We start from the raw sequence: 16,767 nt of genomic DNA, 5'->3' as shown, positions 1-16,767 counted from the left end.
CCCCATGCCCAGCACAATGAAGTTATCAGGACATTGATATGAGGTTTTCATGCTCCCTATGTGTAGAGGATGCCCTGCAAATTTCCAGCAAGGGGCAGACTCTTGGTCTGAGGCTCTGTCCCCTAATCACAGATCTCAGATGGAAAAAAACCCATCTGGGATTCATTCAGATTGAATTCCACAGAATGTTATAAAGCTCCATGTGCCCTCAGGCGGGAACCTTTGCTGTTCCCACACTATGACTAGCTGGGAAGTGCTCCTGGCAAATGTACTGCCTCTGCCCTGTGAAGAATTCCCACTCTCCTGACTCTCCAGAAGGGGATCAGAAATGGGACAGCACGTGGTAGGCAGGTGTTGCTGGTGCACACAGCAACCCTGAGGATAGGGGACTAACATCTCCTGTCCCTGGGCTCTTGAAGGGAAGAAGCACAGCATTACTGAGGGCAATGGGAGGCAGTGAGGGCTTCGCTGTGCACTGTGGGCTTTGCTGTCCCAGCATGTGGCTCACAGACAGTACTCCATGTTGCAGTTGCTAAGGGATGGTTGCCTGTGTGCAGCAGGCAGACTGTGACAGTCCTTGGACAGATTTAGGGTGGGGGGGTAGATCAAGGGACTTCTTCCCCAGGGCAGATTTTTAGCACGCTCTGCCAGCCAGTGCTGCTGACGTGTGACAAATGCAGACATTTTTTTTTTTTTTATTGTTGTCTTCAAGCTGGGGAAGCACTAGAAGCCAGGCCCTAACAGAGCTAAACATACTCCAAAACTGTTCTAAGCCCTGGCCAGTCACACATACAAGGCCAAAATCAGCAATATAGTTGTCTATCACCCACTGGTTAAAATACACATGTTCGTTATTCCCTCTCCTTCCCATGAGGCTATTGTCTGTGTTACTGCTGCCATTCACTGATATATGATTCATTTACAACCTGTCCTGAATGATCAGCCTGCAGATATGCCAGTGAATACATAACAGTTATGTGCCCCTGTTCATGGCATTTCTCCCAAGAGCCTGAATCCTAAGTCCTTTGGAGAAGAGAGCACCCTATCCCCATCCCGTGGGCTCATGCAGCAAGGGAGGTACAGCGTGACACTGGAGTTGCTCCTGTGCCCTCCACAGGCAACTTCTGGGAGACAGCATGGTGCACAGTGGGCAGCACTGCCACCACTGGGGTTGACAGCCCCTTCTCTGTGTCCCCTCCCATCCAAGTTGGACTTTACCCACCTCTGGCTCTGAGGTGACTTCCTAAGTTTAGCCTGGATGTGAACAATGCACTCTGAATGAACCCATGCAAGGTGCAAGTGATGCTGGTGTCCTAAGGGACCAGCAAATGAGACTATTCAGTATATGAGCACAGCATCTCACTCCATAATGCTCCCCACAGGTCCCCAGCTAAAAGCTACCATGTCTAAGACAAACAACTCAGCAAAGCAGAAACAGGTACCTAGGAAAAAAAAACAACACATAAAGGCCGCAACATGCATTTGTAATGGACCTGTGATATATGGGGAGACATCCCTGTCAAGAACCTGCTGCTCATAGAAAGCATTGGGGAGTAAGAGCAATTAGGAAGCCATACTCCTTCCAAGCAGTGTATTAGAAATGCACTCAACAAGGAGATGCAGCTCATCTTCCAGGAAATCAAAGCCAAAAAAGTCTGGATCTAGAACATACAGGAATGCCACCCAAATGGCTAATTCATAACGAGTTGATACAATGCTTCAAAACACTGATGAGCACAGTGTGAAGGGGATTTGCGTGGAGTAAGATACTCTGCAGAAACAAAGCCAAGTCATCAGTGCTGAATCTGGAGTCAGCAAAGTGCTGGGTGGACCAGGAAAGCTAAAACAAACAGGAGGCCTGGGGTAGAATCAGCAGGGAACTGGCTCTGACTCTGAGGGCTCTGGCTTCCTTCTTTGTAAGTTACAACTCCCAACTTAAGCTCTTTTTAATTAAAAAGAAAGAAGGCAGACAAGCCCAAACACCAGCTCTCATCAATGGTGAACAGGGAAGAGTGCACACCTCCCCAGCTCCATCTTGACACAAGAACTTGGTTGGCTCTGGAAATACTTACGCGTATATTTTTTCTGCTGCATAATTTCAGGGGAGAGGTTCTGTTGGACAGCCAAGCCCAAAGAATGTTGCCCAAAGCTAAAGTACACAAAATATTCAGGCTTCAACAAACACGGCACAAGGGGCCTATCATCCCCTCGCCCTTGCAGCACAGAGCTGACATGCGCACTGTTTAGAGGAATACATTCAAGAGCAGTAAAAGTCAAGAAGTGTTAAGCACTTAGCAAAGATATCCCATAGCATCCCCAGGAAAAACTGCAGCAACAGGTACTGCAAAAACATCTAGCCTGCGAGGCCGTGGTCCCTAGCAACCAGGCTCCCAAGAATGCCTGAAGTTCTGCTGTCACCAGTTTGCATGGGGCAGGGAAATCAAACCTTTGCAAAACACCTGGAAGGCTGCTCAACTGAGTGGCAATGGTAAGCAGGAGAACCCCACATCACAGTACATGGTCGCAGGTGAGGCAGAGGTTAATGGGGCTAAATGGCACTGTCACAGTGAGGCATAAAAAGCCAAAAAGCAACAGCATGCAGCCAACGTGCGGCCATGCTGGCAGGACTGTGACAAGCAGGCAGAGAGGGTGACATGTGGGGGGTGGGGGAGATCATGTGGATTTGGATCCTTTCAAAGTGTCCCCTGGTGAGCCACTGAGGACATCCCTCATGAGGGAGCAGTCAGTTGCCATGTGGATGGGCCTGGGGTCTCCTGCCCTCTCAGGAGAAATAGCAAAGGACCAAAGATGCACCCTGTCCCCCTAGTAGCAGGACCCCTGCCTTTCGCACCACCTAAGTGGCTAATGCCAGCTAGTAGCCTGCATGGGCCCCAATCTAGTGCATACAGTCAGGTACCTGGCACCAACCCCCAGCCAAGGAGGCCATTTGGCAGTCTGTGCCCATCACAGATGTTCAAAGCTGCAGGCTCCTGATGCTGAGAGCCCCAGAGAGGCCGGTGGGGTTTTGTCTCAACATGCTTTGCCTTATGTTAACCGTGAAACCCTCTGGCCCTCCAGGCCCCAGATACCATGGCTCATCCCCTTGCAAAATGCCTAATCCTGCACTGCTCTTCCCCAGGCCCTGCAGGAGCACTCAAAGGAACGCCTGGGACTTGCACCACAGGTGATCCTCTGCACTGCTCAGCACTCTGCAGCACCAAAGCAAGTGCATTCAACAGTTCTTACCACCAACTGCGGGACAGGAAGAGGCTTTCCCTCCTTGCTCAGGGACACGTAGGTGAAGAAGGCGCTAACAGCTCGGTATCGTTCTTGAGGCTCATCCACAAAAGGGTCTGCATCCACAAAGACCTCGATCTCCATGGATTTGTTGCTGGTGAAGGTCATGCGTCCAGAAATGGTAATGACACAACCTGAGGCAGGCAGAGAGGCAGGTTAGCCAGTAGCTCCAGCAGGAAACAATAGTCATCCATTATTTAGACTGCTAGAGCAGCGTGCTGCTAACAGGCTGACAGGCTGGCTTAACAGCCGCTTAAAAGAAGACATTGATTTCTGTTAGTAACACAGAAAGACTGACCAATCCAGGGAAGTTTCTTGCCTCTTGTGGGTGTTATATTTGTCCTGCTCCCCCCGCACGACTTATTTGCATACTTCTCCATGGCAGTAGCCAACAAGACGGAGTCATGGATGCAGCCTCCAAGGCAAATGTCCCCCTGGTCTGGAATGCCTCTAAAGAAACATCAGTCCTTCAGCCTGCTCATCAGGAGGCAGCAGCAGCAGCAGACCTTGTCCATAGGGATTCCTGTTCACCACAGGTCCCCAAGTTCCCTGCATGTTACCACTGACTGGCACCTCCGTGAGGTCAGAGGGCCACAGAAGGATTCCTCCCCCCCAGCCCCCAAGGTGGAATGCAGCTGCTATTTAACCATGCAAAAGCAATACAGACCCATTCAGCAGAGAAGCATGACTCACAAGAGAAGCTTCATGGGACCCTCTTGGAATCTGGCCCTAGCCCTGGTTCCTCTGAGAAGTGCTACTGAAGCCCCACAGGAGATGGGTACTCCTGCCAGTTATAAGCTCATCAGTAATGCAGCACTGCTAGGGTCAGTGCCACAGAAGGGAAAGTGGCATGTGCTGAAATCGACAGTCCCTTCCTGCCCCACTTGGCTGGGTGCCCTCCTTTGCTAATGCACTGACCCCAGCAGACCCAACTCAGCTGCAGCATCTACCTAGCTCAAAACCTCAGAGCTACAGCTTGAGGTGTTCAGACACACACCACAGAATCAGAGAAGGAACAAATTACTGGCCACATGATGACATATGCTGAAGTCAGTCCCAAAACATACTAACCTGACAGGCGAATATTAGTGCCAAGGCACTTAATCTCCATGTTGGCCAAAGGCACAGCAGGCAAACAATATGTTCCCTCCTACATGCTGTGACCAGGGTGAACAAACTGGGACATGGAGCGGAGCCCTCCCAGCATCCAGAGCTGACACAAAGCAAGAACCCGCTGGGGTGGGAAATGGGCCCCATGATGGACTCTGCTCTAGTATACCTGCATGCCAGTCCTGGACTTTACAGGCAGGAAAAAGAATGCATGCTTGGTGTGTGAGGGCAACAGGCCAGTGTACCAGCCCCCTTCAGGTCACAAGCACCACTCCAAAATGGACTATGAAGCTTCTATAAGCCTGCTCCAGCCTAGCATGCACAGTCTCCTGCAGCTGGGCAGGGAAGCCCAGGAAAGCCAGGAGCAGGAAGGCAGCCCATGGCAAGGGTGCAACAGCAAACCCTCAGCACCTTGCTGAGGCAGACAAGCAGTACCTGGCTCATTCTGGGGGTGGGAAGTGAGACTCTGACACTCAGAGGCATCCAAAGGCCCCAACATGCAACTCTCAGACCTCAGACTTAGAATGGAGGCATTCATCTTTCCCAGGGCCATCCTTATACAAGGGACCCTGTGCGAGGGGAGAACAGGTGTGTTTGGATACAAGACTAGCATGGTCTGCAAGGGCAGCAGGCCACAAGCATGTGCAGTATAAAGTACTCTCCCCTGCACGAGACACCGTCCCCCCAGCCCCAGGAATGCCCACCCAACTGTGCACATATTTCTCCAGTAAGGCCACATTCCCCTGAGAACACATTTCGACTGAACATACAACATGACTTCAAGCCAAAGCAACCAAGCTTGGGTCAAAGCTTGACACACAGGAGACAGCCTCACACACAATGCGCAAGCCACAATCATTAAAGCTTTGCAGCAGACAACTTCTGGAGAAGTTCTGATTCACCCCAGAGCCCAAATCCCCTGAGAGCTATAGCTAGGAACCTCTGGGGTCAATTGCTTCTGAGGTGACCACCTGTTTATGTTGACCTGAGTGATTTCAGAAACATTATGCATCTTTGCTAATTAAACTTGCTGTTTTTATCTAGACCAGTTTTGCTCATTTCACTACAAAGCTACTTGCTCTTGTCCTGCAACATAAGAACCAGTGCAAAGAAGCAATTTAGGAGAAAAATAGTAAAGGGAGATGATTTTTCTACAAGGCTGAAATGGAAAAGGAGCATCTAATCAGCTTTGACATTTAAAAGAAAAGCACCAGGCTTCTCATGCTACCCATTACCGGTATCTGTAATTTTAAATTTCCTTCATGAGATGAAAAACTGGGAACAGAATCCAGTACATTTCACTCATAATGCAAAGCAAATAAGGTCAACTTGCACAATGAAGAGAGTCACATTCTCTAAGAGCTGTTACTGAGCTTTAAGAAGACAACACACACATCCTAGACTACTGTAATGTAATTTAAACAGTCCCAAGTGCTAATTTGACTGCATAATGAGCATACAAGAAAGAGGTCAGGTGAGTTAGAATTGCTTTCTGGACAATGAAGCTCCTGTCTTAGCTTCCCTGACTCAACTTTCTTGCATCCCATCACTGTGATATTTCTGTGCCTACCCTGAAGTGACACAAAGGGAGGATCTGCCATCGTGGGTTGAGTCCATGAAGCCTGCTGCAGTACTTGGCTTCTCCAAGGAAGCTAAGATACAAGTTAGGGGGCACCATGGCATGCCTTGGAGGGAAAGTGGGGTTGTACTGCAGGGTTTCACTTTGTTCCCTTTCCGAGGGCTCCAGGGGCTGGGACTGGACCAAAAGGGCTGTCAGTCCCAGACCCAGATGTCATGTCAGAGTACCTTCCAGCCTAAAAATAGAAGTGACATCATGATACTTTGCACTCAAAATACGTGACACCACAGGCATACAGATGTACAGAACAGAGGGAGCATGCAGGCTGCTTTGATGGAGGTTCACAGTGCTATCTCATAGCTCAGAAAAAGGCAGGGAAACGTCTTGCTTTCAAAAGGGCTTTACTGCAACTGCTAACACAGGCACACACACACAGATGACTGACAGCTTCCTGTTCATGTAGTCATGTCAGCCCATAGGAAGGGAGTTAACCCTTACTGCTACACACAGGACTGCTCCAAATGAAAGCTCCTGTGAAAAGTTGTGCCAACACACACGTGGTCTCACTTCACTGTGCCAATCCAGAGGGAACTGAACCAACTGCAGTGCTTCCAAAGACTCTCCAACCTTGCCTCCTCCCATTCTGAGGACGTAGCGCGCTTCCTCTACCTGAGCTCCCTGCTCAGAGCATGAGGCAATGTGAACAAGAACAAAGGCAACCAGGAGAAACATCTGCATTGTGTACAGTACTCCCCCTGGAGAGATGGAGAGCAACTCCCATGTGACACGCCTGTCATGGTGCTGGATGCACAGCTAGGAGATGTTGGGATGCTGTGGCCTGCAGGGCAGGGCAGCATCAGTGCCCATACAGAATACAACAGAAGAGAATTGTACTAGCAGCAGCAGCTGCACTAACACCCACCTGGGAAAGAAGCAGCAGCTGATGCCATGAAGTCTGTTCCCAGCCTCTCCAAAGCCCTGCTGCAGCAGAGAGGAGACTTGAGGCAAGAGTAGACAGGTCACTGTGGCTGAAGGGGCCTGCTGTGTCAGACAGTACAAGACTCCCCAGACACAAAATTCAAGTGGTTCATTCATAGCAAGAACCCAAACCCAGCAGTTTCCTGATTCCAGTTCCCACAATGAACTCCAAGAGGCCAGAATGCTTTTAGTGCCTGCAGCTAGGTTCAGGGAGCCACTGCTGGGAATCAAGTGCCTTTTCCCAAGATTTAAGTGGTCAGTTTCCAGGGTATTTCCCGTCTTATCCCTGCTGCCTACATGCACTCTCAACACACATTGCCTGGATTTCTAAAAGCCTTCTCTCTGCTGCTGGTACATGAAAGGCTCTCACCAAAAAAAGGGAAACTGAGCTGCTCCCTGGGGAAAAACAGTGAAACTCACTTCAAACAAGGACTGTCAAAGGGCTCCAGAAAATGGAGAGAATCATTTCCACAGGAACCCTCCAAGCTAAGTGCAGCATTGCTGGTCGGGGATTCTGTTGCAAGGAGGGCGATGGGAACCAAGGCCATTATTTTAGCCTGCGTATAGATGCTGGAATCTCCAGTAGTGCCTCTGCCAAATCCTCTCAAGGTTCTCCATGTTCTGAATACAAACCTCTCCTGGAGCACCCAACAAACACATAGCACATTCAATGGGGAGCCAAGGGAGATGCAGCCCCTTATCCGCTGCAGGTAGTCAGTCACTCATACTGACCTGGGTATGGCCTCACTGCTGTTGTTGTGGCAGTATGGGAGGAAGGTGGCTGCCGCAGTTTAGAATGTCTTTCTAGCATAGAGCACGAGGCATGTCCTCCCCCGGCACTCCGAAAGGAACGACCTTTTTTGGTCACCAAAAGCACTAATGTCAGATGAGCCTCTTATGCAAACTCAAAGCATATGTTGATCGACTGTCACATCCCCCGAGCCAAATCCCCAGCTCTTTGTTCAAATGGGAGAGAGATGCCTCAGGAAGAAGTGAATGAGGACTTGGCCAGTTAGCCAGTGGTAGCTTTAATTCTAACCTATCTCCAAAACTACTACTCCATGCTGTGAACAGTCTTGTTGTCTAAAGCAGTTCTGACTGAACAAAGAATTAGGGTTACCATACATCCAGGTTTTCCTGGGCATGTTCTCTATTTGGATCCTCCAGTCTTTGTCTGGGTGGTTTTGGGTTTTTTTTTTAAATATGATCAAATATCTGGAGTTTTGGTCAGCTCAGCTTCAAAGTTTTTCCTGACACTTCCTGGCTTGCCCTAGCAACGAGCTGCTAGTGCTTGCAGCTGTGGGAGGGGCGGCAGGGCAGGGAGGAGGGAAAGGTGACGCAGCCAGGCAGGGTGGCAGAAGCAGCCCTGGCAGCTGGATGCAGGTAAGTCTGTGGGGTGTGACGGTTGGAGGGCCAGGGCTTGGGGACCGTCTTGGGGGCTGTGGAGGGGGGCACTAGCGTGCGTGTGGCAGGGGGCAGGGGTGTGTGGAGACAATGGGTGTGGAGGGGGGGGGAGGAGAGGTGCCTGCTAGCACTGGGGGAACGTGTTTAGGTACCAGGGCTGCAGCACAGCAGAGGAGGTGGGGGGGAGGGAGAAGATGTGCCTGCCCCACCATTGGGGAAGGGGATGGGGGGCCCTTCAGGGGCAGTAGGGAGCTGTGTGGTCCAGCCAGTGGCACCAGGGCCAGTGCCCTAGCTCACAGGGGCAGGGGGGAGATGCTGCAGGACTGGAGGGAGCAGGGAGCTGTAGGTCAGCAGTAAGGGGAACCAGCAGGGTTTGGGGGGGCTGTGGCTTGGGAGTGAGGGGCACCAGGGGAGCAGGGGACTGTGGGTCAGGAGTGCGGGGTACTGGCAGCACCGGAGAGCTGTTGGTTGGCATTGAGGGCACCAGCAGGGCTGGAGGAAGGGGTGGCAAGGGGCGGGGGCTGTGGCAGGGCACCAGCATATCACTGCCCCCCACAATTATATACTCCCCTCACCTGTGCAACAGGTGTCTTTTTTGGAACTGGAAATATAATAACCCTACAAAGAATCCTATGATAATCTTGTTTGTTAAACCTCATCTCTGGAGAAAGCTCCTTACTCTATTGGACTCCAGGTCACAAAGTCTTCTTTTCAAACCCCTGCACTTTAACCATTCATCATTAACTCTGTAAAATTCAGCTGGTCTGACAACAATCCAAACGCTTTCCTTGGGATTTAAAGTCAGCCAAATCATTCACTAAAAACCTGACCCCAACGAAGTGCTAGAATGCTCCTTTCTATTCTTATTTTAAGAAAACGCAGAGGAAAGAGTGGTTTTTTCTTCACTGCAGGATATGTGAAAATAATTTCAGCTCACGCTCAAGAAGTCACATCCTAGACAGAAAACTGAAACTGGCAATGAATGGACCCTCACCTAACAAAACCACACGTATGCATTATGAACATTAAGGAGCAAGTTTAAGAGAACCAGAGCCACAGGGAAAGGATAACAAGAGGAGAAATCTGCTGCCCAAGGGAGCTAGGTAACTGCAGCCTAACAGCAACCTTACCACCCGTTAACTCCAAACTTGGATAACTGTGGCATTTCCTCAAATACCTCCTCAGCTCAGAGTTAGACACAGGAGTGCAGGACTATCACTGACAAACACAACAGAGAAACCAGGTCTCCCCAGCCATGGGATTCCATTCAGTTTCCCTGCCAAGAATGATGTAGGCCAACCAGCCTATAAATGTCCTATGAGAAAAAGTATCTTCTGGTAGCCACTGATACCCATTTACAGTCCAGATTACATGGAGGGATGTACAACTACCCCGTTTAAGAGCATATATCAGCTGATGTCATGTAACTGTTTTATTCATTTGATTCTAATCCACAGTAAGAGAAGCTAAACTGCAATAATTTACCCCAAATGAGACAGAGGGAATGTGTGCAGTTTAGCTCTACTTGCTACAGGATGAAACAGTTACAATGGATAAGCTGCACTAGTGGTAAAACATCCCCCAACTTTTTAAAGCATATAACTGTTTTGCCTGCCCGCACCCACACACACTATACTTCTTTACTATGCAACTAGGGGAACAATCTGACCCTGCTTATTGATACCGTTTGAGCCAGCAAATCAGATTTGGGAGAAAACATGCATCCCACGGCAGCAGCTTAGACTGCTTTGGATAGTAGAGAAATCTTCAGACCTGGGGGTTCCCTGGCACTGCCCACACCGAGGCCTGACGGGCCCAGGGAATTTCCAGGTCTGTCAGCTCTAGATAAGGGCTAAGCTGGGTACAGATGTCCATGGATCCTGGCTACGCCTACATTTTCCTCTGCACCGACTGGATTCACAGTTCAAATAACCTGTAACCAAGCTGCAGTGTGTCAGGTTCTCATCTATTTTCAATTAGCACAGGAAGTAAGTAAGTACCCGAGGTGTGAAATGGGGGGAACAAGAGGCAGGAGTGAGATGTAAAGTGATCTCAGGGGGCTGACACCATGGTCAGCACTCACAGCCAGCCTCCGCTCCATCACATACCTGCACATGTAGCCCTTCAAACAGGCTGGGTGGCCTGAACGTAGTGGGATGAAAGCCGACCTGTGCAGTACTCCTCAGGTTCATGCTTTCACCTTGGAATGAGCAACACCCCCGGCATAACTCCCCACACGGCAAGATGGAAACCTGTACATGCGCACCTGGGTAAGTGTGACCCAAGGACAGATGTTGTGCGTCGCAAAGCCGCCACAGAACTCTGACTCCAGCCTTCTGGACCATTGCTGGTCTCTGGCATAGAAATGCTGTTTCTATGGGAACATGGCCCAGAACCCAGCAATGACTATCTCAGGGTACAGATTTTGGGATCAACTTAGCAACTGGGCTTTCACCGGAGCCTGGCCCCAATAAAACATTTACATCTCACATCTCAGCCTTGTGGTCTGGCCAGAGGGGGCTCCCTGTTCCCCTCCCTTTGGGGCTTGGTACAGAGCATAGGAGCAAGGACATGGCTTTTGTGAAACACTGATCAAACCCCAGGCCCCCAACAAGATGCTGATTCCCCCACATTCCCCACCAGCCTTTTACCTTTCTTGATCTTCTCATGGAAGTTGATGGCATCCACTGAAGCTGTGACGATGTTCGTCTTGCAGTGGCGTGCTGCTACGATTCCAGCCACCTCATCCATTAGCTTCATAGTGACACCTGCAAAGTGGAGAATCACAGACCAGAATCAGGGCAGTGAGGAAACCACAAGAAGCACAATTCCAACAGGACAGAAGGCAAGTAGAGACCAGCTGCTGCCATGCTCTCCTGTGCCCTCAGCAACCAGAGTGTTCCCTCTCACCCCGGGCTTCCCAGACTGGAGTTGAAAGCGAAGAGAATCTGTTTGGGAGCTAGGGAAGGACAGAGACTCCTGCCATCTCCACCAGAATGGAAGAAAGCACCGAGCAGGCGGTTTGCTGGTTTAACTCTGGAGAAAGAATGGCTCAGGAGAAATTTTACCCATGGACCTTGTGCTCTCTCCATCCCCTCCTCAGGTTATTAAGGCCTTATTGTACCTCTGTTTTAAACAGCCCGCCATGCATTAGACACTTTGCAGAAGTAGCTGAAGGGTGCTGCCTCCCCTGAGAGTTATGTACAATTTAAGTACAGATGTGGGGCAACACTGATGATGGACAAACCACAGAGAGGAGACAGACTGATGTGGGAGGAGGCTGACTGAAATAACCTCACACAGCTGACACCTGAAGGCCCAGGCATATTGCACCATGTCAATGCACTAAGGGCAGTTGCAGCTTACTCGCTGTAGGGTCTCACCAGGTATTCTGTCAAGAGACTCAGAGACAGATGGCTGGGGCTAGCACAGGAAGGACACTCCGCCCCTCATCACTCTCCCACAGACCAGCATGACTTGGCTGTTACACAGCTTAGGCCTCAAGTGGCCCCACCTGTACATTGCTCCCCAGTTCTCAGAAATGCTGTATTGAGTAAGGAACATGCTTCTTGCTGCCAAGCATTGAGCAGGCAGAAGAAAACTATCCCAGACACTTTATTACATATCTCATTAGCTTGACAACAAGGCTCATTGCAGCAATGTGGCATGCCCGAGGAGAGCAAGGAGGCAAGAGGCCCTGCCTCACCAGCAGATTACTGTTCCTTTATGGACTGAACTCATGAGATGTGTCTAAAGGAGCTGTCTGACTAGATTCTGTGGCAATAATAAAGTCATGACACCATTCAGCCTCCCTGAGGAATGTAGCTACACACACCAGCTGCAACCTAGGTCTGAGCCAGAATATGCTATAGGCAATCTTTAAGTTTTGAATGACAGATTTTGGAGCTGTCCCTGCTAAAATGACTCTCATGGTTCTGTTGTAAGAGAAGCGCAGTGGCAGGGCCTCCTGACATGCAGTCAGTGTCTGGTCAGCTCTAGGACCCCCAGCATTCCTCCTCACAGGACCGGGGAGTGACAGACACTTGAAGGCTGTGACTGGGTGTTTTTTTAACTCTTTGAAAAGACTCAAATGAAGCAGATCCCAAAGTGATGTAACATTCAATCCAGGTGCTGAAGCAGGGTCAACAAAAGGAAAGCAGCACTCCTCTGTGTTCACCCTGCTTCACAGGGCTTGGCCTGCCCAGCAGCCCCAGGTACCTCTTGTCCCTGTTCTGCATTTATACCTATGGTACGAATCCTGAGGACAAGATATGCTCTGTTGAACCTGTGGATGAAAGGGCTTGCACCTCCTGTGATCAAAGGCAAAGCACACAGGGGCAAGGAACAAGGAAGCTCAAGTCTGCAATGCAAGTCATGCATAAAGGGTCTCTACTATGAGTCCTGATTGCCTTAGTCATGCATAAAAGCACTTTCATTTTATGCTGAGACCCTGGCTACGCATTTGCACAACAAAAGGGGACACTGAGGAGGAGCATGTGGTTTGCAAGAACAGATCCAAGTAGAGACACTGGGATGAAACTCTTGCTGCTTCAGCACAAAGGGTCTAAGTGGGTCGATGCTAGGACAGCACCCTCAGGGGCTCAAGAACCATCACCTTGGCTCTGACTTTCGGGCCTCAGAGGGTTTCCCTGATGCCTTGCTCTGATGAGGTAACATTTGTTGTGCAACTTTCATGGTTTTAATAATTGATCTTCATTTGAAGTGGGATTAGATATAAATATTTAAGTCAAGCTGGTGCTGGCAATCACAGAGTTAGAGGGGGTAATTACAATATGCAGCAACAGCACAGACACTTTAAGAGGCTTCGCCAGAACACAAAGGCTGCCATTCACAAAGAAAGCAGAGACGCCTCTTGGCTGTGTCAAGCCCCACCAGCCACTGTGGCCTAATCAAGGCCATGTACAAAGTCTGAGAGGAGAAGGGACAAGCTTAGGCTAAAAGAACATGGTGGTAGCAGAATCGAGCTCTCAGAAGTCAGGAAGGGCCAGAACGAAGGCTGGTCAGAGACTGCCTGGCTCACTCAGACATCTCTGCATATGCTTTCTGATACAGATCAGAATTACAGGATCGTATGCTATGGCTCCCACAGGACCCTGCCTCAGTTAATATGTGGAACAGACAGCATCCATTTAATGAGCAGTGATTCAGGAATTCATTTTATCCTCACTAATCAGTGCACGGCCCCTGCCTTTTGTTTACCACATGCTAATCAAGCCCTGCTGTGACAAACAAATGATCAGTCTCCTAGCCATCGGGTTAACAGTGCCCATTGTTACTGTACCCAAGTGCTTCACATGCATTAGTGGGGGCAGAGGGGGCAGAGGCTGGATTCTACCCACAGAGAGTGAAGGGTCAAAAGGACTCATTGGTTTGGGGTGCCCATTTAGGACACCTGGCTTCACATCATTCCTCATATGTTCACAGTAAAGCTCTGTAGACCCTCAGTAGTAGGCTGGGCACAAACAGTGATGTTTTGGTGCCATGCCTTGCTCAGCATCATGCCCAGCTGAATCAGAGTCCCATAGGAACACTTTGACTGTGAAGCTGTCCTCGCTCCTTCTGCACGTCTCCTTCCCTCCCACCCACCAGTTTCTTCAGCAAAGAAAGCAGGTTTCATACAGACTAGCATGCAGCCGGCACACAACTAGGTCCAGCCCCAGGCCAGTCCCAGCCTGTGCACTGAATGAGGTAGGGGGATCCCATGTGACCGCATAACTGAAACCCCCATGTGCATGCGACTGAGGGCCTGAATTCCCCCTCCCCTCCAGTCCCCTTGTCCAAGCAGCTGTAGTCTCCTCTCCTACTCATCGTCTGAGCTCCGGGCCCCCCCTGCCATCAGTGGATCCCAGCTCACCAGTTCAACAACAGGTCTTCAGCTAGGAAGTGCTGGGCAGCCGTAGCAAGCTGCATGGCAGCCCCAGCATGGTTAGAGTAGAGTTGGTCCCCCCAAAGGATACCCACTCTCCTCTGGATTCCTGCTTTCCAAGCAAACGCTTCCCTGTGGAGAAAGCTGGTGATGGCAACATCCCCAGGAGTCAGACAATGTATACTACCCAGCAGCCAGACCAAGGGGATTAAACCTCTCATGTACAAGGAGGCCGGCGTTTCTCACACCCACGTGTTGGAAATGGCCTCCAGGCTCAGTAACAGTACAGGGAAGAGTCTGCTGAGTGCTGTTATTAAATATATCATCTTATCCCCCCGAGACCTCACCCTGGCTGGCCCACAGAGGAGCTTGCTGCGTGCTTCCACTGACAGAATAGCTCACTGTTGCTAAAAATAGCACAGCAGAGTAAGCATGCTAAAAAATACTGACATCCTTCCCAGCTCCTTTTCCTGCTTGAAAGAACAGGATGTTAGCTATAAAGGAGGAAAATTACATTCTTCTTTCTTGATACAAGTGATTTCCTACCAAATATGGACAGGGCAGGCAATAGCCCAGATATTTATTTAATACTGCCTCCCAGCCCCACACTCCAGTATCTGCATGATTCTCAGGCTGATAAATTATACTAGTGCCTGCTCTATCCAGGTGGACTGAAGGGGCTTACTTGTGCTGTTCCTGGTAAAAATCAATAGGAAATTCAATGGAATCTTTGCATGCTGGTTTGTAACTGTAATTGCATTGCATTTGTTTAATTCTGCCATGACAAATCATACTATGTGCACTGCTGGGCGAGCGCTGCAGCGTGCAGTCTGGGCGTGCACACGGAGGGGTGTCAAGAGTCCGATCCATTTTCCTGCTGGATTCTGCGTGCCTGTTGAGCCCTTCAGGATCCAGCAGGACAAAAATGTATTATTTCTTCACAACTGTCATCTGATGGAAAACCCATGTGAATGCCACCTCACTCTAGCAGACAGAACTAGAACAGGCTGAGCTGCCCACCCCACTTCAGGGGCAATACTCTGAGACCATGCCTCTCACCATGCTCTGGCCTGTGGAAACAGAAACCCAGCATTGTGCCCACTTTCCAGGTAAGACAAAACCAAGTCCTGCAGACTGTGGCCTTCCCTAATATAAACACCTGGGGAAGGCTGTTCGAGAGAAGCTATTTTAACAATACATTCTAGGAGAGATTTTCAAACACTAATGGCAGTTTAGTGTTTGACTGTCTTGCATACCTATAATGAATGTGAGAGGCCAAGGGCAGATCCAAAGTAAACAGAGAAAGATGAGTTCAGTTCTTGATCTTACAACACACTGCACATGACCTGATTGGGGAATTTGGTCTCCCTGCCTCAGGTCCCAACTATAAAATGAGGACAAAGCATCCTTCAGTCCCATGCCAGGTCTTATGCATGCAGACTGCAAGCTGCCCAGGGCAGGGGCTTACATGCATCACAATGTGGCCCTAACCTGGGTCAGGGCTCACAGAGGTAATGGCAAGGCAGGCACCATTTCCCTGATGTCAGAGAGAACCACAGGATCAGAGCTTCTCTGAATACAAAAATCGCTTAATGAGGTGGCCAGGGACAGGCCTAGACAATATAGACCCCATGTTCGACAGCTTCAGCCCAAGCATTTTCGGAAATGTGTTCTCCAAAGCCTGACACTGCATACAGGAGAGAGTGGCACTAGGGATTCAGCGCGAGGCATTCCACACACCTTGGACACAAAGGGAACATCTACACCATGGCAGCAAAATGCTCTCACACCACCAAGGAATTATGTCTCTCCCATCCCCTCAGTTCTGCATCCCACACAGCAACCTCAGACAGGCAACATGGAGGACACTGGAGTGCCCCAGACTGTTGCTCTTGTGCATGTCGCAGGGGTACCTCTCTGTGCCCTCTCCTTGCCAGGATGCATGCCTGTAGAGCAGGAGGAGGTGGGCAGGGCATGTCTCCACGGCAGCGTGACTGAGACAGGGATGTGCCCGAGTGTTTGATTCTGTAAATCACTGCCACCATGCTTTGTGCTGTGCCAGTACTAGGACAGATGTAAAGCACAGCAACAGGGACAAACATCCTACCTGGCTAATCCAAAGAGGCATCTAACTGCATCTCAAACCCCAGATTCACTTGTATTCCATAGCCCAACTGTTACCTTGTCACAGTGAAATTTATGAACAGAAAATGCCAAATCATGACGCAGAAGCTTAGAAAGTGATATTTATGCTAATAAAACAATTCTCTGCTTTGCACACATCCTCATTCTGGGTCTTTGTTGTGTGCCACATTGCCTCTGCAAGGGCTGTTCTGTTCATGCTGGATGGGAGTAACTACACTTTTATTCACTGTTTTATAGACACAGGTACCCCTTTTTACATTTAATTATGAGCACCAACATCTACTTCCCTTTTCCTTACACACCTCTTCTCAGGTTCACTCTAAATCCTTATAATTTCATCTTGTTTGGTACGCAACAGACACGGCCA

General features: G+C 49.7%; 1 protein-coding gene across 2 annotated transcripts in view; it reads right to left on the bottom strand.

The window, feature by feature from the left end:
• Positions 1-16,767, bottom strand: part of ACOT7 (acyl-CoA thioesterase 7) — an 89,044-nt gene that overhangs the window by 14,482 nt on the left and 57,795 nt on the right. For both annotated transcript variants that reach the window (XM_019511599.1, XM_019511600.1), the window contains 2 exons: positions 11,020-11,136; positions 3,247-3,431 (listed from right to left, as the gene is read on the bottom strand). In XM_019511599.1, coding sequence (XP_019367144.1) covers positions 3,247-3,431; positions 11,020-11,136 — 302 coding nt within the window. The remainder of the gene's footprint in view (positions 1-3,246; positions 3,432-11,019; positions 11,137-16,767) is intronic.

Source organism: Gavialis gangeticus, unplaced genomic scaffold (genome assembly GCF_001723915.1).
Source record: "Gavialis gangeticus isolate Ggan-Ray unplaced genomic scaffold, GavGan_comp1, whole genome shotgun sequence".
In the NCBI taxonomy this organism is placed as follows: Eukaryota; Metazoa; Chordata; order Crocodylia; family Gavialidae; genus Gavialis; species Gavialis gangeticus.
The sequence above is the reverse complement of the archived record's forward strand: the minus strand, read 5'-3'. Positions and strand labels throughout refer to the sequence as shown.